General features: G+C 32.2%; 1 protein-coding gene and 2 pseudogenes across 1 annotated transcript in view; 1 reads left to right on the top strand and 2 right to left on the bottom strand.

The window, feature by feature from the left end:
• Positions 1–814: 814 nt before the first annotated feature.
• The window catches only part of LOC145297556 (uncharacterized), a 28,780-nt gene continuing 4,291 nt past the window's right edge, over positions 815–25,303 (bottom strand). Inside the window, exons 3-7 of the mRNA XM_080143555.1 lie at positions 24,768–24,904; positions 21,103–21,252; positions 15,993–16,201; positions 10,432–10,586; positions 815–1,136 (exon numbers count right to left, since the gene is read on the bottom strand). Coding sequence (XP_079999681.1) covers positions 992–1,136; positions 10,432–10,586; positions 15,993–16,201; positions 21,103–21,252; positions 24,768–24,904 — 796 coding nt within the window. The 3' untranslated portion in view covers positions 815–991. The remainder of the gene's footprint in view (positions 1,137–10,431; positions 10,587–15,992; positions 16,202–21,102; positions 21,253–24,767; positions 24,905–25,303) is intronic.
• On the bottom strand, positions 5,386–5,504 carry LOC145242032 (5S ribosomal RNA; annotated as a pseudogene).
• LOC145242586 (U2 spliceosomal RNA) lies at positions 5,880–6,016 on the top strand (annotated as a pseudogene).

Below are 25,303 nucleotides of genomic sequence, written 5' to 3'. Positions count from 1 at the left end.
CGATCTCATTTGTTGAACATTGTGTAACTTTCAGACTTAGAATTTGCACAACTGGCCAACTAGTAGATGGTTTGAAACAAAAACTAAAAAAGTAAATGGAATCATTTTTTATCAAAAGGAAATGGAATCATATCGTCTTTTCTAGAGCGACAATTTTATCGTTCCACATTGTAAATGAAATTATGTAAATTTACTCATAATAATTTTTATACGAAAAACAAAAGAGAAAAAAGAAACAGCGAATTGCTATTTATTTATTTGTATTTTTTGCTTTAAAACGACCACTACTACTCAGTGACCAAAGCCGGACGATTACCCTCATGATTTTGACAATGTTGGGTGAGTTGTAATCTGACGGGTTGGGACTTTTTGACATCTGCGATTTTCATCGGAGCAATCTTGGAGACATCACTAAGACAAAAATTGGGACATCACTAAGACTGGACACATTTGTATCTTCAAATATTTATTTATCGTTTGGTTTGGTTGTTTCGTTTTACAACACATCAAGCGAATTACCAAATAAGCTTCTTTTTTTTTTTGTTTTTATTAAGCCAACACAATCCACCACCATCCAAATTTTTAACGACTTTATTAAAATTATAAAACACCCCCTCTTTCACATTGTCTTTCTTTTTCCCAACTAATATAATAGACTGCCTACTGATTTCCCGTCTGTCCACAAGCGAAAACAAGCAGATCAATCTGTAACTGAGGGTGATAGCTAAGAGAGAGGAAAACGAAACGGGGAATGGAGTCAGGAGAATCGGCGATAAATGCAAGACCGAGTACAAAAAAAAAAAAAAAAAAAAAATCAAAGTGAGGAATGGTTTATTACGGAAAAAAAGCAAAAAAAAAAAAAAAAAAAAAGTTAAAAAGAATTTCAAACGCGCTAATTTATCGGACACACTTTTAAAATATCTAAACGGAAAGAAACAACATGAGTTTTTTCTTTTTCTTTTCAATTATTTGTTTTTAATTTTGATTTTATTTACATACAAACTCTTAGTCCGCTTTTGATATTGGCTCTGTTACCCGTGTATACTTCGTTCAATACGTGAAACAGGTTAGGTTGATGTCTTCTTATATAGCTACGAGCGGCCCTCTCGTCTGGACAAGCGTTATTCGAGCCGCACCTGCGAATAGTTAATCACAAAGGTTCAAAATTAACACAACGTTTCAGTTTGAAGCAAATAAATAAATAAAATAAAATAAAATAAAAAGAAAAAAGTGAATAGATTTTAACATTTGGTGAAATTAATTATCCTAAGCGATTAATACTTGTGAATACCCATAAACCTCTGATTAAATTAAGTGAACATGTGTAGTTTTCTTGATAAAGCTAATTAATACCATACAACACAATGAGGACGTGATACAATGCTCTCTAAAAATATCGACTGTCCCGTGGGTCTTAAACATTGCTGGCTTCCTATCAACCCAAAAACCAGTCATTCATAACAGTGAGAATGACAAATTCGTCAGTAACAGAATCAGTGACAAACCCTGGACATTATGTTGCTGAATTTTCGACATGAAGATTGATAATTTGTATTATTCAGATTAATCGGACTACTATTCTTATATTAAGTGTTATTCGCACAACGTTTCGGGTGATATAACCTCCGACCTTCTTCAGGTGTATCTTGTTGGATGCGGAAGTTTTTTTTCTATCGAACTCGGGAACCTTCATGAAATTTCAAATTGAATCGTTTATTTAATTTTATTTAATAATTATTATAATAATGATAATAATATCAATAATAATAACTAGCGGACCTGTAGAAATTCCACAGGGGACTTATTCGTATGTAATATATTGATGTTGCCATTCTGTGGATGTTCAGCGTAAATGGAGACGCTCTGATATTATTGTAGCTCTTTTGTTAAAACTGCAAAAGTATGTATCTAAGCTAGCAGGGACGCCAGGCGTAGCCCGGTCTTAAAGTACGCTTAAATATGATATTTTAATTCTTTTCGAGTTCGTATATAGTATTATAGAGTTAATGTTTTACCCATTTTTATATATTATAAAGTTGCGATTTTTAAAATAAAAAAATGTATACGTGACTTGAGTGCATCAGCTTGAATCGAAACCGAAACCAAAACTTACGAAGAATTCTTGATAATATTATTTATAAAAACAATAGATTACCGGAGGGCAATCAGCTATAATCGAAACCGAAACCACAACTTGTGAATAATTCTTGGTAAAATTATTTATTACAAGAAACGCACGCTATCCTATTAATGTATAGATGATGATGATGATGATGATGATGATGATGATGATGATGATGAAAACGAGAATCAAAATATCCTATAAGACATGAACATGCAAACGACCGGATGTCGTAATAATTAACAAGAAAGAAAAGTCCTGCTAAATCGTAGACTTTGCTGTTCCAGCTGACCACAGAACAAATATCAAAGAAAAGGAGAAACGGAACAAATACACAGAGCTAGCCAAAGAACTGAAAGGGATATGGATGATAAAAAAAAAATCAAGATAGTACCTATAATAGTAGGAGCACTAGGAACAATCCCGAAAAACTTTGAAAAAAAGAATGGGAGAAATTGGAATCAGATGAATAATTGGAAAGATACAACGAATAATAATAATGAAAACAGCTGAATTATTAAGGAAAACTTTTGAATTCGGGGACTAATACACATGAGCCACACGTGCGGACCACACGAACTGCTGCAGAGACAAATCATGAAGAAGCGTCACAAGGAACCAAGAACATAGAAGATACATATCTATAAGTTCTCTATCTTTCCTCCATCCCTCCCCGATCCCCTTCCATTACCCAATCATCGCCCCCACAAAAGAATGATGCCAAATAGCCGAGAAGGGTCAAGCATGATGAAAAGGCCGAGGAGAGACCACTGACCAGACCTTTGCTGGACAAGTGCGAAGAGAACTGGAACCTTAGGGAGGCTTATTGCCACTCAAATTCCATTGGAGACTAATAGTCGCATGATGGACGGCTATTGTGATAATGCAAATTCATTTGCAAATGTTATCAGAAGAGGTGGAGGACACTAGGAAACTGAGTAGACTTATTGTTATTCAGCTTCCAGAGAACACCATACGCTATTCTCAAGGAGAGATCCTTTATGACCTGTGTGAAAGCTCCTTATGAGACAATAATAATAACTAGCGAGACCTGTGGAAATTCCACAGGGAACTCATTCATATGTAATATATTGATGTTTGCAATCTGTAGATGTTCAGCGTAAATGGAGACGCTCTGGTATTATTGTAGCTCTTTTGTTAAAACTACAAAAGTATGTATCTAAGCTAGCAGGGACGCCAGGCGTAGCCCGGTCTTAAAGTACGCTTAAATATGATATTTTAATTCTTTCAAATTTCTAATATATTATTATAGAGTTAATGTTCTATCGATTTTTGTATATATTATAAAGTTGTGATTTCCAAAATGAAAAAAAAATTATATGCACATGACTTGGGTGCATCAGCTGGAATCGAATCCGAAACCAAAAATTCTGAAGAATTCTTGATAATATTATTTATAAAAAAGTAGATTACTGAAGGACCATCAGCTATAATCGAAACCGAAACCAAAACTTATGAAGAATTCTTGGTAAAATTATTTATATAAAAAAAAAAATAGATTATTTAAGTGCCATTAGCTGAAACCAAAACTTATGAAGAATTTTTGGTAAAATTATTTATTACAAGAAATGCACGCTATCCTATTAATATATAGATGGTGATGATGCTGATGATAATAATCTCATTTATAAAACTCACTATGTCTGTCTGTCTGTCTGTCTGTCTCCAGTTTTTCAAATTTCATATCTCCTCGAAACAAAAGCGATTAATACTTGTGAATATCCAAAAACTTTGATGATTAAATTCATGTGTATTTTTTCTAGGTAAATAACGCAAATTCTTTAATACCACACGATTTACTAAGGTTTTCAGGGACCAGCAGATGATCGTTTATCCGACTCTTCCATATTCCATCAGATTGGGAGATACTAGATAAGACAAGAACCAGTCAACACAAGAAAAAATAATACGTTAAGGCACAAATATCAAAAGAAAGAAATTTAAGCTTTACCAAGCTTTACTCTAGGGTCACTTCAGTAAGGCATTCGCGGCAAAAGCTCGACTAGCTATAACAACTATCAGAAATTTTCCTTACTCTCTGTCTGTCCCCAAATCTAGACGAAAATTCTATGAACAAAGCCCTTTACCCCAGAACTCCTTGTCTGTGGAAGACAATACTGTGTAGCTACTTCCCAGCTGACTATGACATGTTTTCAAGTTCAACGTAAAGGAGTTCTTGATGAGCCTTCCTCTAAAATAAATTAACTCAGCCAATTTCCACCGTCACCGATCATCACAGTGTTGTCCTATCTGATACCCGTTAACCCTTATCCTTGAGTGGACGCCGGGCCTTGATAAGCGGTGACTCTACAGTATTAAAAAAAAAAAATCAAACGCAAAAGACAAACTGTTGGACATAAATATAAACAAGTTTTGAGTCGCCCAATTATAAGTTACCATCTGCGAAGATTCTAACTCCGCATGCGTCAAAATGTACATTTTATGCACTGAACTTATTTATTTATTTTAACGTTTTATTCACCTCAAACAATGCATATTGCTACTTGAATGTAGGGGGAGGGGGCTACTATTTGGGACAATATCTATAAAAAGACGATTTAAAGAGGTGAACAGCGGAATGTCTGCTCACGTTAAATTAAAACTTATGCATGCTGGTACAGTGAAGGAGACATGAAGCAGGGAGGAGATTCCAAAGTCTAACAGTTCGAAAAATAAAATATATAAGAATAAAATCTTCCCTGCAACTAGGGACCTCAACAGTGAAGGGTGAGATTTTGTTGCTTATCGGGTTTGTCGGGGTGTAACATAGTTGCTGCCGCTGGTTAGCAGCAACAGTCATGTGCAGATGACCAAGCCAGCTGCGCGGTGTGACAGCAAAGATAAAAACGACATACGTGTTCAGAGAAGCAGATATTTGAGACGTATTCGAGACGTAGAGGACTCGAGACGAGAGTGAAAATAGACGTGTTACACCCGTGGCCCGTGAACGACAAGAAAAGATGTCTTAAACATGACCGGGTAAACCATAGTACCACGCGTTCGACACGGCAGAGTCTTGTTAAGTATATTGGAGTACGAGAAAACTTTTGAACAAGACACAAGGCGCTATTCTGAAAGTATATGTAAATGTGTGTAGTCAGCACCAACCGTATTCAGGGTTTAAGTTTCATGGGTGTATGAAATTCACAAGCGGTCCCCAGTCGCATGTATATCCCTGTTAGGGGAGATGACGACGTTAGTTTTTTTTTGCAGCTTTTTGCAGAGAGGTGTCGACGCCCTCCTACATACAGCACCTGGAATTCCCAAATCGGTCACTGATTTTAGTAATGACCAGGCTCAACGTTGCTTAACTTCGGTGATCTGACGGGAACCGGCGTGTCAACATGATTATGCCGTATATCTGTAAATAAACATCTATTGTTACAATTGATAAAAAATAGGTCGACTTTCTTTTTGTCTTTGTTAGTCGCGTGCAAGCGAATTTATAAGTCACTCCGTCGGTCGGTCAGTCTGTCCGTAACATTTTTGTACTTGGCCTTTTTGGTTAAGATCAAAGGTCTGTTGTTAATAGATGCTGTTCTTAGCTTTTTAAGCTTTTCTTTGCCTTTTAGCCAAAATGTAGTATCTGTCCGGTAGATACTGCAAGCAAAGACCATATGTGGGGGTAGCCCCACATATAAGACCTTGTCACTATCCAGCTCCCCATTTCCCCTTCATCCCTCACATTAAAAATCGGCCTCGTGCATAATTTGCTCGGCGGGGAGCAAATAAATACAGCTTTTCTTTGCCTTTTGGCTAAGATCAAAGTGTGGTATCTGTTCTTACTACATGCTGTACTTATGTTTGTAACTTTATGATATAAAGTGGGGGATCACTTTTCTGTATTAATTTAATGTAAAATGATCACCCACTTTACAACCAGTCAGTCTCAAAGCCATTCAAGTCATTCTCCAGATCATTCAAGTTGTTTTTGAAGGATTCCCGTTATTTTTTAAGCATTCAAGTCATTCTTAAGGTCATTCAATTCATCCTTAAGTTCATTAAAGTCATTCTAAGTCATTTACGTTTTATTTATTTAAGTCATTTCAACCCATTTTTCGGTCATTTTAGTTTATCTTTAAGAATTTCATGTCAATCCTATATTCACGCATTCATTCATTACACGAGAGCACGCGACTAATGGCTATCGGCCGTGTTTTTTTTTTTTTTTTTTTTTTTGCGACTGCCTGCATAAAACGAGTTGGGTTTCAAGTGTTGACATGTAACAACTGCGTTACAGGGGATATTTCTACAAAGTGGAAGGCAAGTGTATAAGGACCAAAAGACCAAACAATGTTTGCTTTTCTTTTGTTTATTTGAACAAAATAATACAAGGATCGTTTTTTTCAGTTAAAAATAGGAAGCTTTACTTCTGGAACGACTTTCGGCTGACAAAGCACGTTCTGGACGCCCATGCACAGCCATCGATCATCACTGGAAAAAGCCCATTGAGAATGGTGGTAGTTATGTAGAAAAATAAATTATAGAGCAATAAAAGATCGTCCGTTTTAATGGTATCGATCCCTTCTTCGTAGATCTTCAACTTTCTGATTTAAAATATATCAGGCTTTACTTTTGTAACGACCCCCGTGCGTTAATACCGTGCCAATAACATGGTATAATGATAACAAATGAAAATTGGTTAGTAAGAATCAAAGTTGGAATGTTATTCAAATGCAGCTTTTAAAATCTGACAAGATAACTTTATATGTTAGATTTCAATTCCTTACAAATGTGCTCGGTGGAGATGATTTCTCATTCGACCGATCGCTGGAATACTTATACGTTGCAAGAAATGTTGACTTCCGACACTCCGACCAAGCTTGTAGAGCATTCAATGTTAGGAATAAAAGTTTTTAAATTGGTAGAGATTCGTAAAAAAAAAAAAAAAATAAAAAATTAAAAAATTAAAAAAAAAAGAAAAGAAGAGACCGCTTCCAAAAGATTTCAAACAAATGCTTAATTTTTAATCTAATGATTTTTTTCGTATTAAAGTGGAAGCTCTGATTAAAAAAAAAAAAATAAAATAAAAAAAGAATTCCATCATACCTCGCTACTAGAACTACAGAAATATCGACATACCTCCTCCTTCTCCTTCTCCCCTACTGTTCTCTCTCCCTCTCGTTTTCTGTGTGTGTGTGTGTGTGTGTGTGTGTGTGTGTGTGCGTTTGTGTGAAATGAGACAACAAGTTAAATAGTTAAAACCATGGAAATACTTTTTTGTGGTCATTCTTGCTTTTTCTAAAAAAAAAAATACAATAATCAGGAAACAGGATATTTCCTGAAAATCCAACAAAATCTTAAGAGAGTTGAAGTGGTCACCGGATAACGCGGAAAATTGTCTATGAATTTGTGGACGGATATCACTTGAACCATGTCAGTACATCGATAACTATTGAAGTTTGGGAAAAAATCGTGTAAAAATAAACTACTTAATGTATACTTTATTAATTGGAAGGGTCTGTACTTGTCAACATTTGCTATTTTCAGTATATATTATAAAAATAATTTTACTTTTAGTGATCAAATAATTGTATTGATTACTTAATCATTCAAACGCGATAACTGTTTGAATATATGGTTAAGTGGCAGTTTTAGTCATTTAGAACTGCTTTAAATCTTCACCGCTCACTCATTTGTAAACACAATTTCAAACAATTATTAGTTTATAGTTCACATTTTCAGCTATATTGTGAAAAAAATGTTCAATTTTTGTTCAGTAAAACAAAAGTGATGAATTTACTAGCGTTCAAAATAGTAAAAAACGTAAGCAGGTGAGCGACGTTTTTTTTTTTTTTTGACTGATTTTATCAGCAACCACGTCGCTCCAGCGACAACTGTTGCTACCAATTCACCGCTCTCGGGAAAAGAAAAGTAACAAGTAAAACGGAGAGAATGAAAGAATGAAATGGAGATAATTGGGCGATTTTATTGAAAGTAGGCGAGTTCCGTACATTGTTATTACATATGTATATGTAATGTTTATGAGGCAAAAAAATAAGACTGAAATTAAACGAAAAACAAGTGAATTTACTGGAAGCCTGGAAAAATCATGAATTACAATAGAAAAATGCGAGCACGAAAAGTAACATGGTTAGCTTAAATATGGAAAAATAACGAACTAGTTGTTAAAACTTGAAAAGAAAAGGACAAGATATTCTAGTAAAAAATATAATAAATTTATAACTTAAAATATTGCAGCATTAAGAATTTTTTTAAAATCCAATTTATAACGTTATATAATCGATTCTTAATGCTGCAAGGTTTGTATATAAAACTATGAATAATTTATTTTATATTATACATCTCCAAAGTATACAAAACAACACGTTTATAAATACAACTGTTTAATTTTGAATTAAAAAATGTGCATGTAACAAAACGTGCTTGTAGAGAAAACTATGCATATTTTAGTCGATTAGTAATTTTTTTTAAAATAATCCCCCTGTTCAAATACTATACATTGTTTTGCTCATAATTAAGCTGAAAGATAAAAAAAAAAAAAAACATCATTCATTGTTGAATTCCCATACTAGAATTCCTAAAGTCCATTGATACTGCGATTATAAAATAGAGAATTTAGAGCTGGCTGCAAAGCATTCACTTTTATTTCAGTACTAGCAGGACCCGTTAACCGGCGTTGCTGGAGTGTTCGTTTTTGTAGGAGGATTTACAGTCTGGAATGAACGAATAGTCAGTTCTCAGCCAATGAGGTTTGGTGTAAGAAGAAAGAAATCATTATTTTTGGAATCGGGAAAAGAAAGATTATGCTATGTATAAAAGTATATGAGCATATGAGCCAGATAATAAGAGTGCAACTTCATTCACCAAAATGCAGAATACCTCCCGGTGTTGATTGGGAGCAGTAGGAGTACTTTTTATTTAGCAGGAAAAATAGCAACTACTTCCACTATAGATGGTCGCAACTGTGATAATGTTGCTCCTAGGATGTAATGTAAGATTTTAATATAACGAATAAATGTGTGTAAGATGGCGTTCAAAAGTTACATGGCTGATAGTCTAGACATAATAAATTTGTATGTGGCATCTGTTGGAGCAAACCTAGTGTACTTTGGTCCAGAGGGGAATTTCTGCAATTACAACATTATTATATATGGAGATAATGTACAGGGAGGCTATATATATATATACATATATATATATATATATATATATATATATATATATATATTTGTTATGATAAAGTTCAGCGAACTAAATATGATATCCGCCATATACACAATTAGTGATTAATAAAGACGCATATGGATTAGTATCTAATGCAAAAATAAACACAAATTTAACCATATTAAACCATCAATTTGGCATAAAGCACTCATTCTAAGTCAATAGGCTGTAACCTTTTTCCGTTATTTACGCGTTAAAAACCTAATTAGTTAATATTAAACTTTAAGTGTTTACCAATGCACGTTTCATGCAGCCTCAAGATACTCTTGTAACTTATTCTAAAGAAGATTCTTAATCAAATAGAGAAAGGTACACAATCCGTCGGGATCCTGCGTTTCATAACGGATTACCTTATACTCCTTGGCATGTTAATCTTCTAGCATTGCATTGTAGAAATAGATTATTCAAGATGGCAGCAATGCACATACGTAGATCAATGTTTACAACCGTTTCCATTCGTTTAACAAATGCTTTTCTCAAACATGCAGAATTTTTTTGCCTGTAATTTGCATTTAAACTATCTTGGATGTATGCACTAAATTATTCATTCTACCATATTGAACCGACTTCAAATATTTCCATCATGGCTGCCATCGTTTTTTTTTAAAATTTTATTTTGTTTGTTTGACGCTATTATAATGAATCGAAACATTCTATCTGATCAAATTATAAACTATTCTGTGTGTGTGTGTGTGTGTTTGTGTGTGTGTGTGTGTGTGTTTGTGTGTGTGTGTTTGTGTGTGTGTGTGTAGAGAGAGAGAGAGAGAGAGAGAGAGAGAGATGATCAACACTACTGCTTTAATCATGCGTGAGCATCCCCATCGACATTCCTTGATATAGGCGTCCCAGGTGACTAGCTATTAACAAACCTTTCCTCCAAAGACAGGAAGGTAAAGCCAGGGAGCGTGGGCCTTCTATGACCGCATAATCACATAGAGCACACAAAGACCACGGTCCAAGATTTCGGATGTTTAACAAACGATACTTAAGTTAATAGACACATTGAATGCTTTAGTTTGTCGAGGTAGGGCACCCACCTGCTTCCGTTGGATTCTATCTGTAATCCGGGAAGTACAAAAGGAGTAAACTAAGCGACTTACATGTTCATACCGCCCGTAAAATCCAAACGCGTCGTTGTCATGAAGAATGATTCTGTCGCGCCCGCCCAGAATTCTTGGAAGTTACTCATGGCGTAAGGGTAGTTCCCTTTGGTCCAGAGACGCAAATTTTTAGCCTCTGCATAAGCGGCGTCGGCCTAAAAAGAAGAGAAATAACGCATTTAACAGTGGATATAAAAGATGTTTTGAATGTCATGGAAGGTTGCAGTTGGGTTAAATCACAATTTATCCAATTCGTATTTAATGGGATACAACTTACGTTTAGTGAAATATTATGTGAAACAAAACTGAAAATTGCTAGAATTTTCTCGTAGTATAATCTCTCTCTTTCTCTCTCTCTCTCTCTCTCTCTCTCTCTATATATATATATATATATATATATATATATATAAATATAAATATATACATATATATATATATATATATATATATATATATTTAAAGGGGGTTAGAACAGTAGTCTAAAGAGCAGAGTGTATATTATTTCTTATCAAGTAAATATTTCCCTTTTTATTTTAATTTTTTTTCCAGATACATCTGCCTTACTTAAAAATTGCTAGGTTTATTTATGGTGTCTTTTACATATAAAAAAAACCCACTCAATACTTTTGCTGATGAGGAGACTTTGTTTAAAAAAAAACATATGTCAAAATTATTGTTCGTAGCTTAATGTCTACCACAATAAAAACATCGTTTCCGAAACGATCGTACAAATTATTGACTTTGTTGTTGTTCCTTCTTATGAAACAGATTTTTAATTTTTAATTCTAATTTGCATTTTAAATTATCAATCACATTACTACATATATATATATATATATATATATATATATATATATATATATATATATATATATATATATATGTCTGTGTATGTGTGTGTGATAGAGAGAGGGAGACAGATAGATAGATAGATAGATAGAGAGAGAGAGAGAGAGAGAGAGAGAGAGAGAGAGAGAGAGAGAAAGGGGGATACCGATACAGAAAAAGAAAGCTGTCGAGATATTGGCCGGGAAACAGTGCGTATTGTCTTCTGATGACCCGACATTATACGGAAACTAAAGTTTAATACTCCACAAATATAAACAGCATACAAACAGATTTACCATAGAAGTAACTGCAAAAAGAAAAGGGAACAAAACGATTCATATTTCTATCTTGATTACCAGACACTAACTGGAAGACGAAAGGATATGCCCTACATTTCGAAAACAGCTGGAAAAAAAAACATAATTATATTGAAAAAAACCTACAATCTCTTGAATACATACTCATGGAACAGAAGAATCGTCGAGCATTTTATTATTTCCTTTCCATTTTATGTCCATATATATATATATATATATATATATATATATATATATATATATATATATATATATATATATATAAAGGAATCATCACTTATCAAGGCCCAGAGGCAAATTGAGGATAAGGGTTAATGAGTGTACAGTAGTCAAAAGGACAATATCATAGTAATCGTTAGAAGAGTAAATTTGGTAAAGTGGATTACTTAAGGAGAACGGCTCATCAAGAACTTGTTTATGTTGGACTTGAAGACAACCATATTGTAGTAAGCTGGAAAGCAAGCAAACGGAAGAGAGTTCCACAGGTGTGCAGTTCTAAGAAAGAAGCTCTGTTCATGGAATCCACATTAAGGTCTAGGCACAGATAAAGTGTGGGGGTAACTATTGATAGTATTTTCAGTTAGAAAGTTTCTCGTGATTGTTTGGCGAGGGGGGACCAAGATTGGAGCTCAGACAAGCACTTGCCATGAAAATAACGATAAAACAGAGACAGCCTCGCAACGTCTCTTCTGTGAGAAAGAGACCCCAGGGAAGAGAAAAGGGCATTATATCGAGCATCATAAATTAAGGATTGGTATGAATAAAAGGTGAAATACAATAAAAAAAACCCACATTTACACACACACACATGCATATATATATTTACACACACACACACACATATATAAATTACAATTAAATTTACCAAAATGATCCAAAATGGTAAAACTAAAGTATATTATAAATGTTAAAGAATTAATATTTATAAAGAACTAGCTGTACTCTGCCACGCGTTGCTGTGGCTAAATTTGGTGCAATGGAAAATTCTACTAAAAAGAGAAAATGCATGTTTCTTATATTCTTAGTACAGCAACCCACTCTAAAAAAAAAAAAAGAAAGAAAAAAATGAAAAAAATGGTACTCTTGTAGAATTGGATCCTGATCCTCAGGATTACCGTCAATCATTGCTTGGGCTCGACCAACAATCAGTGGATAAAGCTAACGTTGAAACGCTAAATGTTTTTTTTTCTGTATACAAAAATGTGAGTTAGTAATTAATATTTGAGTGATGGGGGGGTTACTATACACAGATTCGAAAAAGTTGTCCAAAAACAAATGAAAGCAAAGGTAAGGTAAGTTACATTTCTACCTAACTGGATAATTGTTTAGTGTTTTTATGTAAGGTAAAATGTTTAATCGGCTGGAAAAACAGAAATGGTTGCAGACTGTTGAATACGTTAAGTTTGGGAAATGAAGTTGAAAACTAAAAACTATACAATACAGTGTCAAAAATCCACTGAATATGTTACCATGACATAGGCTGACATAATCGGTCGGTTTGTGACAGTATTTTGTGTAGTTTTTTAGTTTTAACTCACTTTCGCAAACTTAACATAATCAACAGTGTCCGCCACCATTTGTAGCTTTCAAATACACCGATAAACACTGTTTTTCAAGCTGACTAAACGTTACATTAAATGAAAAGGGTTTGTATTAACAGATACAAAGAAGTTGTCAAAAAATGAATATATAACAAATAAATGTTATCAAAGGCAAGAAAAGTAAATGTTCTACCTAACTGGATAAGATTGTAGTGTTTTAATGTAATGTATAATGTTTAATCAGTTCAAAAACATGCAGTGTTTATCGGTATATTTGAAAAATACAAATGGCAGCAGACTGTATCGAACACGTTAAGTTTGGGGAAATTTTGGGAAAATGAGTTTAAGCTAAAAAACTATACAAAATACTGTTAGGAACTCACTCAATATATGTTACTGTGACGTAGGCTGACATATAATCAGTGGTTTTAAATTTTGATCAATACAGGTAACGACTTTTAAGAGACCCTTTTAGTGATTACCTGGTTTGAGTATATTATACAACTAAATGGCAAATCTGCCCCCAAAATCCGTTATTATTTTACTTTAAGGCCCGTCTCATGTTCGTGTATAACGAAATATTTTATTGTAGATTTCAGTGTACTAAAAACGCATCTGCAAACCGTTTCCGTCGCAAAAAGAAAGTTTTCATGATATGAAGAAATTACTTTTTCGAAAAGTGGGTAGATGATCACTTTTCAATTTAAATTTAACTTAGAATGAGCACCCACTTTCTGGCCACCTGAGAGAGGGGCATTTTTCTCTGTGTGTGTGTGGGGTGGGGGGGGGGGGTTGGCGGCCGACGCCCCGCCCCTCCAACCAATTTAAGCAGGTAATTTTAAAGGATTTTCCAAGGGTAGAAAGAAAGCCTTCACCCCAAAAATCGTGGCCACAAAGTGGGTGCTCATTTTACGTTAAATTATTATAGAAAAGTGATCCTTCACTTTTTTAAACTAACATTTCTTCATATCTTGGAAACTACTCGTTTGCCTTAATTATAAAGGTTATTTTCGTTTTCAGCGACCCCGAAAACCTATAGGAGTGGTAATTTTAAAGGAATTTTCGAGGGTGGAGTAATTCCTCATATTTACCTTTTTTTTTTTCCAATAACATAAGAAATTAAGAATTAGAAAAATTTATGGTGCTAATGCACTTACCGATCCGTACTATTTTTTAAATCGTATTTCCAAGTTTAATTAAAGCTTTTTTGTTTTATTCAATTGTATTCTAAATAATGTTAATACTGTTCCTTGTCTGCTTAAGTTTAATTTTTGTTTATTAAATTGTTAGGTGAAAGTCCAGAATAGTTACAAAACACCCTCTTCTCCCCATGTTAAAAATGGCTTTTTAAATAATAACGTTATTATTTCAGCACGGATCAATACGTGCACGAGTACCCAATTTCTTTAAAGAAAAAGCATTCATATTTTAGAATAGATGCAAAACTCCCTCCCCATGTTAAGAATAGCTTTCTAAATAACGGTATTATTTCAGCACGGTACCTTCTCTGCATAAGTACTATCTTTTGTTTATTAAATTGTTAGGTGAAAATATAAAATAGTTACAGAACACTCTCCCTTTCCCATGTTAAGAATGGCTTTCTTAATAGCGTTATTTCAGCACGGTACCTTCTCTGCATAAGTACCATCTTTTGTTTATTAAATTGTTAGGTGAAAGTATAGAATAGTAACAAAACGTCCTCCCCATGTTAAGAATGGCTTTCTAAATAACGTTATTATTCTATTATTATATTATTATGCTACTTTCTCTGCATAAGTATTATGTTTTGTTTATTAAATTGTTTGGTGAAAGTACAGTACTCATGCAGAGGGTGATCTGTGTTGTAATAGTAACGTTAATATTCAAAAAGCCATTCTTAACATGGGGAGGGGAGGGTGTATTTTAACCTTACAATTGAATAAAAAAACATAATAAAACTGTAATTAAACCTGGAAATACGATTTAAAAAATAGCGCGAACAGGAATGAACTGTACTTTACCAACCAATCTTATATCGAAAAACAAAAAATAAAACTCACAAGCAAGCGACAAACTTTTTTTTTGGCCTTATATAATAAAGAAAAAAATGTGTAAATTAAAAAATTTGGAAGATAAACAAATGAATTATGTTTTTTTTTTTTTACTTATCAAGTTAACAGAAAATGAAATCTTTCGTCAATTCGTGACTGTGAAATGAATCGAACCGGAACTTCAGTTTTATCAACAGAACAGATTCACAGTAACGGCTTACGAAAATATATTTATTTTATTTAATATTTTAATAATTCGCGAGATAAATTTATTTTAATAACATAAAAACATACCTCGACTCTAAAGATGGGTTGTCTGAAAATTTCAAATAAATTGGTAACGTAGAAATATGGTTTTATTCACTTGTAACGAACCAAATTTACATTTATATATATATAGATTAGTATTTATAAAGTAATCTCAACCAGATGTAAAAGCTCGATAAAACCAAATAGGAGATAGAGCTTATAATAAGAGCAAATAGTTAATAAAACATGTTAAAAACACTTTGAAAAAGAGTTAAAAAACATATTTAATTTGAAAAGGAAACATTAATAAGTGGATAGTCCTTAATCCGCGGAGTTTTGAAGAAATACTTTCCTTCTCATCAGAGGGTAGGATTTAGCGAAATGCGAGATCGAATTTTGCTTTTCAAATTAAATATGTTTTTAATTCTTTTTCGAATGTTTTTTAACATGTTTTATTAACTATTTGCTCTTATATATATATATATATATATATATATATATATATATATATATATATATATATGATTTAAGCATTATTTTTCCAATTACCGGAATCAATCTTTGTATTTACTTGTCATTTTTCTAATTTTACTTACCCTTCTGGCCAATTCTTTCGGTAAGAAAATCCTGATGGTATGTGCAAACTCATGAACGAGGATGTTTTCCTGATGGCCGTACGGATCGTTTTCACTGCATGCTACAATATCTTCAAGGACGACAGCAATCCTGCTGGCCAATCCACCCAACTTTGAAAATTTACGACCGTCACCGGAACACGTCGATCGGCAGTAGCCGTCACAGCGATCTACAGGAACAAAAGGACAAAGAGATCCAATGAACATATAGAAATGTGACAAAATAAAATGAATTATGGACGCAAAAGCAACCGATCGTATACTGTGTAAATGTTTTTATGGAGAAACCCAATGGTAACTCACACATATGACGGATAGTAAACTTCCCAAATGCTATTATTATCTATATTAAATTACTCTTAGTCTGTCTGTCTGTTCCACTTTTCTGAAAACTAATGGGCCGATCTGGTTGAAATTTTTAAGGACCTATGTTATGATAAGGTGCAGCGAACTAAGTATTATGGTATCCGTTTTATGCAAAGTTAAACATTAATCGGATTAGAAAAAAAATGAGTACAGATTTAATCATATTCAACCATCAATTCAGCATAAAGCAGTCATTCTCAGTCAAAAGTCTATAACTTTTGGTCATCTTTAACGGACTAAAATGTTCATTGATTGTGTGTGCGTGTATATATATATATATATATATATATATATATATATATGAAATAAAATGGAGGTGGAAGGACCTGAATACTCAACGTTTCGCCCGATTTATTCGGGCTTCTTCAAGAGGGATGATCATTGACGAGAGAGTCGGAGGATTGGGGCTATATATAATGATGGCGGAGAGCAGCGTGTTTTCCTTATGTAAATTAGATGTCATATATACATGTATATACATTTTATGAGAGAGAATAAATTAGAGTAAACTAGTGTGGTGGATTACGTCTAAAAGGTAAAATATCGTAGAGATTAAAAAATTGCGTCTGGAAATATAGCGGTGATAGATTAAGTAAATAAAACGACACGAGATTACGAAGGAAGTTTTTTTTAAATTAGAGATAATTGAATTGGGATAAAATAGCGTAGTAACTTAAAAGATGCTGTCTAAAAATAAGAATAAGTGATAAAAATGGAGTCTAAAATAGATAATGATAAAATAAAAACAGTAAATAAGTAAAATAAAAATAATAAAATTAAGTGAAATTACGAAATTTTTTTTTGTATATATATATATATATATATATATATATATATATATATATATATATATATATATATATATATATATCGCGTTTAACCGGTGTCTAAGTTGTTCTCTTTAATAATTATTTTCAACAGAAAGGGAGCAACGTGGAAAAAACCTTTTCTTTGCTTAATTATATTGCTGGAATAGGAGATTATAATATAATTAAGCAAAGAAAAGGTTTTTTCCACGTTGCTCCCTTTCTGTCGAAAGTAATTATTAAAGAGAACAACTTAGACACCGGTTAAACGCGATATATATATATATATATATATATATATATATATATATACAAAAAAAAACATTCGTAATTTCACTTAATTTTATTATTTTTATTTTACTTATTTACTGTTTTTATTTTATCATTATCTATTTTTAGACTCCATTTTTATCACCTATTCTTATTTTTAGACACCATCTTTTAAGTTACTACGCTATTTTATCCCAATTCAATTATCTCTAATTTAAAAAAAACTTCCTTCGTAATCTCGTGTCGTTTTATTTACTTAATCTATCACCGCTATATTTCCAGACGCAATTTTTTAATCTCTACGATACTTTATCTTTTAGACGTAATCCACCACACTAGTTTACTCTAATTTATTCTCTCTCATAAAATGTATATACATGTATATGTGACATCTAATTTACATAAGGAAAACACGCTGCTCTCCGCCATCATTATATATAGCCCCAATCCTCCGACTCTCTCGTCAATGATCATCCCTCTTGAAGAAGCCCGAATAAATCGGGCGAAGCGTTGAGTATTCAGGTCCTTCCACCTCCATTTTATTTCATATCGTCGGATTTAACCCAGCCCAACAATCATATATATATATATATATATATATATATATATATATATATATATATATATATATATATATATTTCTGTAGAAATATATTTTCTTACAATATATACCAATCCTTATTTAAGAAACTCAATGTAATTGCAGAGCAACATAGTGAGTAAATGACAAAAAAGAATATTCCAAAATTTATGATGTTGATCATCTTATAATTTATTCCTTTAGTTCAGTTGATATTTACAATTCTTGTCAACTGAATTAAAGGAATAAGTTATAAGATGATCAACATCATGAATTTTGGATTATAGTTTTTTTGTCATTATATATACAGGTGCAAAAAAACAGCATCAGCACCAGCAGCATCGGCAGAACCTGGCGGAGAGTATCCATGGGGGAAGTGAACAGAATGTGCTGCTGCCGCATCGGCCTGCTTCGTCACAGCAACAGCTGACACCACTCATTACAATCTTCAGACGCGATTCTCCATCGTCTATCTAGACGGAAGGACGCAATAAATAAATAAATAAATAAATAAATAAATAACTAATTAACTAACTAACTAACTAAATAAATAAATCAATAAATAAATAAACAAATAACTAAATAAATAACTAAACAACTAAATAAATAACTAAATGACTAACTAACTAACTAAATAATTAACTAACTAACTAACTAAATAAATAAATCAATAACTAACTAACTAGCTAAATAAATAAATCAATAACTAACTAACTAAATAAATAAATAACTTAATAAATAAATAAACAAATAACTAAATAACTAATTAACTAACTAACTAAATAAATAACTAAATAAATAACTAAATAAATAACTAAATAAATAAATCCATAACTAACTAACTAACTAACTAACTAAATAAATAAATAAATAACTAGCTAACTAAATAAATAAATCAATAACTAAATAAATAAATAAATAAATAAATAGAGCAAGGTATATTTTGTTAAATTTATATTTACACAACATTTTACTATTGCTAAACGATCATGACAATGTTTCGGTGAATTAGTTATGAATAACTAAAAACCTCGTTATCCATGTTGCTTTTAAGAAAACCAAATTCTCAATGAAAGGGAGAATAAATCAATTTTTATAAATCAGTGAAGTAGTAACCGGATTGTTTCTACATTTGGTTATTGCGACATAGTATTTTTATCAAGACCACTGAAAAGGTATGACTTGGATAATTGTTCCGTTTTAAAATCTCTGAAACAGTTACAGGTTAAACGGTTGCTGATTCTCGTTTTCTATTTCATAATTTAAGTTAAGGTTTCTTTTTTTTCACTACTAATAAATTGAAGTCGCTTTTCTGTTTGTGATTTTTTCACTGTTAAGTCGACTTATGCAAGTTCTAAATATACGATATGTTGAGCATTCAAACTACATTTTCTTTTCGTTTATAAAATACTCGAAGCTGCTTTAAACTATATATATATATATATATATATATATATATATATATATATATATAGTTTAAAGCAGCTTCAAGTATTTTATAAACGAAAAGAAAATGTAGTTTGAATGCTCAACATATCGTATATTTAGAACTTGCATATTCAGAACTTGGATCGACTGGTATTAATCGTGACACCCTACACTGAAAATTCCCGAAAGGATGAAACACTAGTGTCTGTAGGTATTTAATTATTATGGTAGAAAATAATTATATATATATATATATATATATATATATATATATGTATATATATATATATATATTATAAATTTTAGTCATTCAATGAATTTAAAAATTTAAAAATTTATGACGTGAAATGTTTAAATTTCAAATCAAAAGATTTTTTATTATTCTATGTAAGACAAAGAATACATTTGAAATTATAACTCCTTATCCTATAGGATTTCGATGTCTAGTATCTCTTCAGAGGAGAAAATATTATAAATAGTTATAATGGTTTACGCCTTATTTGCTAAAGTCAGTGAGACATGTAAAATCACAATTAAAAGTTGTTTAAGTATTTAAATGCCATAGGGTAAGGGAAGTTAATGAAAAGGATATAAAAATTCACATCCAAATTTCATGGTAAAATCCAAAGTGAATGCCTTTGATAGCAGTGTGGTAAAATCATCCAAACTGTATTCTGAGTAATCCACATCACAATGTAATGGTCCGAAGTAGGCATTTTTCTGGAGCAATTTTCTTTGTTTGTATAACAGGTCCGGTAAAATTTATTCATTTATTTAAAACAATTTTTTTTATATAGGTCCGGTGGATCTGTTTATTAATAAGCATATAAATTGATATATTTAATATTTTTTTATAATTATAGAACATGAGCTTCAAATTCCACTCCAAAATAACTGCAAATTGTTCATAAATAAAAATTAAAACCGCTTTCAGTAGACAGGCCATGTACTAATAGATTATTACTACCAGTAATATCTTGTAAAACTTATAATCACATGTTTCCATGCCAGTTAATTGTTAGATAATTTTATTCTGAAGTAAGTATATATATATATATATATATATATATATATATATATATATATATATATATATATATATATATGTAGGAAGTGATAATTACTGCTGAACGGGAGATTTGAACCCAATCAACAAAGTTATCCTTCGCTTAGCAGACTAGCACGTTTCTCCCAAACCATCGGCAATTAACACATTAATAGAATGAAATTAAGTGCTTCTGAATACCATTTTCGGTAGATTTACGAAACAGGTGATGTCAAGAACTGTGCATGTCAACGTATTTGAAGTAATAAACGGTAAGATGGTCAACATCTGGCAATTTGAAATATAGACTTTTGCCATTTATTTGTATATGCTGTGAAATTACACCTTCATAAATTAAAGGATTGGTATGAATAAAAATTGAAATAAAATTGAATAAGCATATTTCCCCCATATATATATATATATATATATATATATATATATATATATATATATATATATATATATATATATATATATATATATATATATAAGGGTTTGTTTGTGTGCATGTGCGTAGTATGTGAGTATATATAAAGATGTATGATTTTATAATAAAAAGAATAATAATCTTACTTGTGCATCCAGGCTTGTCAGCCAAATGTGCAAACTGCGGGAACGCAGCTACGGATTCAAACCGACTAAAAATACCAACCCCGTCGCTTTTGCTTATGGAATTGAAAACATTCACTGGCGTATTGCGTAACATGCGACTGACAATCAGGGCTGCCTGGACGAAAAGAAGAAAAAGACGAAAAAAATTCATATGATATTCGAGTTTAGAAAACGTCAGTTAACAGGCATTGGTCAAATATTAAAAAAAGAATTAAAAAAGAATACCTTCGTTTTTTTTATTGTCAATCCCCTAATTAAAACTAATTCGTAAAATTTAGCTTTTAAAATACCAATCCGGCAATTCTCGACAAGAATATGAGAGTAACCTCCCTTTGATGTTATAATAATAATAATAATAATAATAATAATAATAATAATAATAATAATAATAATAATAATAATAATAATATATATGACCATTGTTGCAATATGGTGAGAAAGCGACTCCTAGTAATTTCAACGTCTAGCAATTCTTCACCGAAGAAAGTAGTCGGCGAAATGTTGCGTTAAAAAAAACATTCGAAAAAAAATAATGAGCGTTTATGATTATCTGTAATCATAATATTTTATTATTTGTATTAAACTAGTGTAGCATAATATAAATTGATAAGCAAATTGTAAAATTTAAGCGTAATTTAAAACTAAAAGGAGTTAAACGAGAAGTTAAATATATCGTTTCGGGAATTGAGGACGAAACGATTTACTATCTATCTATCTATCTATCTATCTATCTATCTATCTATCTATATATATATATATATATATATATATATATATATATATATATATATATATGTATGTATGTATGTATATATAGCCGGAAAACCCGACGTTGTTCGTGATTAAATGGGGATTAACGAATGTTCCACAATTCCAAGACTTTTGTCATCAAAAGAGGTGAAATCGCCAATTGTGCACTGGATGGAAGTTCACATTACTTCCTGTAGTCACTTAGTCGAACATCAATTGTAATCTACAGTGCACTTAAGAGAACCTACTGTTTATTTTATGAAATTATTTTTATATAACGACTTAAATTGAAGTTTTAAATACAAAAAGTCAAGTACTATGGTTTAATTGTGTTTTGATCAGAAACATTAATTTCGAATGCAACACAGTCTTATAAAAAAAAAAACTACTGTTGATTTTATACGCCGGGCCCTTTTGTTTCTGTTGTGGTAAAACTTCTCAAATGCACTTGCGATGTTAGATTGTATAAAGGGTTTAACTTCTCTAATCGGAATTTTTCGATTATCGATTTTCGATAATTATCGGAGGCATTCCGATACAAAACTAATCTAAGAACACTACCAGACACATGAAGTACATTTGTATGAAATTTGAAAAAAAATCTACGCAACCGTTTTGGAGTCTATTGGGAACGAATTCACACACAGTCCAACTGCCCTTATATATATATATATATATATATATATATATGTGTGTGTGTGTGTGTGTGTGTGTGTGTGTGTGTGTGTGTGCGCGTGCGCTCGCATACGCGCACCAAAACAACTGCTTTATGGTGAGCTTTCCAAAACAAAGAGACCGCGGCATAACCCCATGAAAAAGTTTAAGGATGCACTGAGGAATGACCTTATGTTGATGGAAATTGATGTAAATAACTAAGAAGTTCAAACTAGATCGAAATCATTTCAGAAATAGAATCATTAATGAATGCATAAAGTTTGAGAAAAAACATGTTAACGATACAGTCTTGAAACATGCGCTTAGAAAGCACGATGGATCCGCAGTTCCAGCTGACTTTTGGAAATAACTGAACTGCACAATTTGTGGCCGAGTTTTTCTTTCTAAATCTAGTTTGGTGAAGTCTAAGGTCAAAACAATTAAAATGAAAAACCGTAATGTAAAATTTTCTGGTTGCATTTTTGTCTGATGACGGTCGACGAAATAGTTTTATTAGAATTAATTGGAGAACCATTGAGTTAGACTATTTGGAAAGCCGAATGCAGTCAATATGTTTATTTGATATAAACTGTTATAATATTACAAGGAAAGGTATAAATGTTCAATCAATATGTGATCTTAACATGGTGTGATTATGAGTTGTTCTTAGTTTTTTTTTTTTTTTAATAAATATGAATGAATGATATAGGTTGGCTATATACGTAGTTGAGCGACACTACTCTCCTTTTTTCATTCTTTCCTTGAACATTCACTCTTGTATTCCGCGTGTATTATTTTGGTGTAATCTTTCTCTTGATATAACTAGACAAGTACCACTGAGCGATTTTTCCAGCGACCAATCGAATATCTTCGCGTAGGAATACAACTTGTTGAACAAGTTCTAGCGCCCATGCAGGTTGTTTCCCACTTAACAGTTGGTTTTAGAGTTTAACAAAGCGGATATTCTGTGGTTAGTGCTTCCAACTCACCAGCTCGGGATGGAATCTACAAGGATGTATGGTGCCTACCCCTCTTTTTGACTGTTAGATATATTTTAATTATCTTTCATCTCTGCAAGAATAAGGGATAGTTTACTGATAATCTTTAATGTCCTCGACAACAGTAGAAACCCAAGATTTTTTGTTGCAATATTCAAAGTGATATGAATGAAAAACATGTTTGCCCTATATTCCCTCTTTTTATCCCTTTTTTTTGATGTTCCCTCTTGTATTCCATGTGCATTAATCGCCTATTTTGATGCATTATTTTCTTTTGATGAAAATAGACAAATACCACTGAGTAATTCGTCCATCGACCAATCGAATGTCTTGGCGTAAGAAATAAAATTAGGTGGGCTTGTTCTAAAACCTATGCAGGTTTATTCACGAGTTCAACAGAAATATTTCTGAGTTTAACAAGATACACCTGATGAAGGTCGAATGTTATATTAACCAAAACGTTATGAGAATAACACTTGAGGATAAGCATTGTTGGTTTGACAATAATTGTCGTCACCAGGGAATTGGAAGCAGTGGGTGGAATGGAAAGAAGATTACTAAAAAGGAATTAATTTTCCAAGAGGACGACTCGATAAGTATTTGTTCACATTAAACTTGAAGACGACGATACTGTGGTCGGTTTGAAAACAGTCTGTGTATTATGCATTTGTATGTTTTAAATTTACATTCTTTGTATTTATATACTAATGAAGCTCATTATTATATTATTGCTTGCTTGTCACCGTGCACCTTACATCTGTACATGAATCGTTTATATAATTGGAAGAAGAGCGAATGACGTCAATAATGGAAAAATGACAAAAGAATTGGTAAGAGGAATTGCTCTGAATCTAATACTAATACCAGTGTTTGATTCTGCGAGTTGAACAATTCAGACGTTCTGTGATTATTTCTTCCATTTCACAAGGCTGTGATAGAATCTAAAAGAGTTCGTGTCCCCCTTTTTGAAAAGAGTAACCATGAGATATTCTTAATACCTTTTCAGTTCTGCTAAAATAAAAAAAAAAAAAGATTCTACGGATCGCCTTCAATGTTGTCATCTATTTTTTTTTTTCCAACTGAATCAGCTAAACGTTCTATCTAATTGCTTCAAATCTGTAGTCAACTGGATCGCCGATCACGATCAAACTTTGATTATAACAGAGATCGATATCCTTCTCCCATGAATTACCCCTCATTCACCAACCATTATAAAATGTATACGTGCCTTGTAATGTGCATCCTCAGTGACACGGACCGTGGCAGCTACTTTAATCGATGGCTCCCCTGGGTTGTTTACGAAGATGTCTCCAACATGGTTCACAAACTTATACTTAAACGCCACTCGTGATAACTGTTCACTAGAAAAGACAAAAGCACCAAATCAGAAAAGAAAAAAAAACAAATATACGATCTATCTTATACGAGGTTCCTTCAATAAGAATTAGCAAAGCAATAGGAGACTTGATTCCAAATGTTTCTCATATGTTATATCTTCTCTTGTTGGTTTTCATACATAAAGTAAATTTCATAGTGTATAAGGGTTATTTAATACTGGAGATATTCATAATAGTACTCTATTTCCCAAAATAGTTTTGGAAGATATAACATATGAGAAATATTTGGAATCAAATGTCCCCTTTCTGTTATTTCAGATAATTTGAAACCATAGCAGCAAGTCTTACCTCCATGAAGGCCTGAGGTTTTGAGGATATATGTAATATATTTATGGCAATTAAGCTGAAGAGAGGCGTACGCGT

This window comes from Euprymna scolopes, chromosome 2 (assembly GCF_053919585.1).
Source record: "Euprymna scolopes isolate OS-2025 chromosome 2, ASM5391958v1, whole genome shotgun sequence".
Taxonomy (NCBI): domain Eukaryota; kingdom Metazoa; phylum Mollusca; class Cephalopoda; order Sepiida; family Sepiolidae; genus Euprymna; species Euprymna scolopes.
This window is presented reverse-complemented; position numbering and strand designations above follow the sequence as displayed.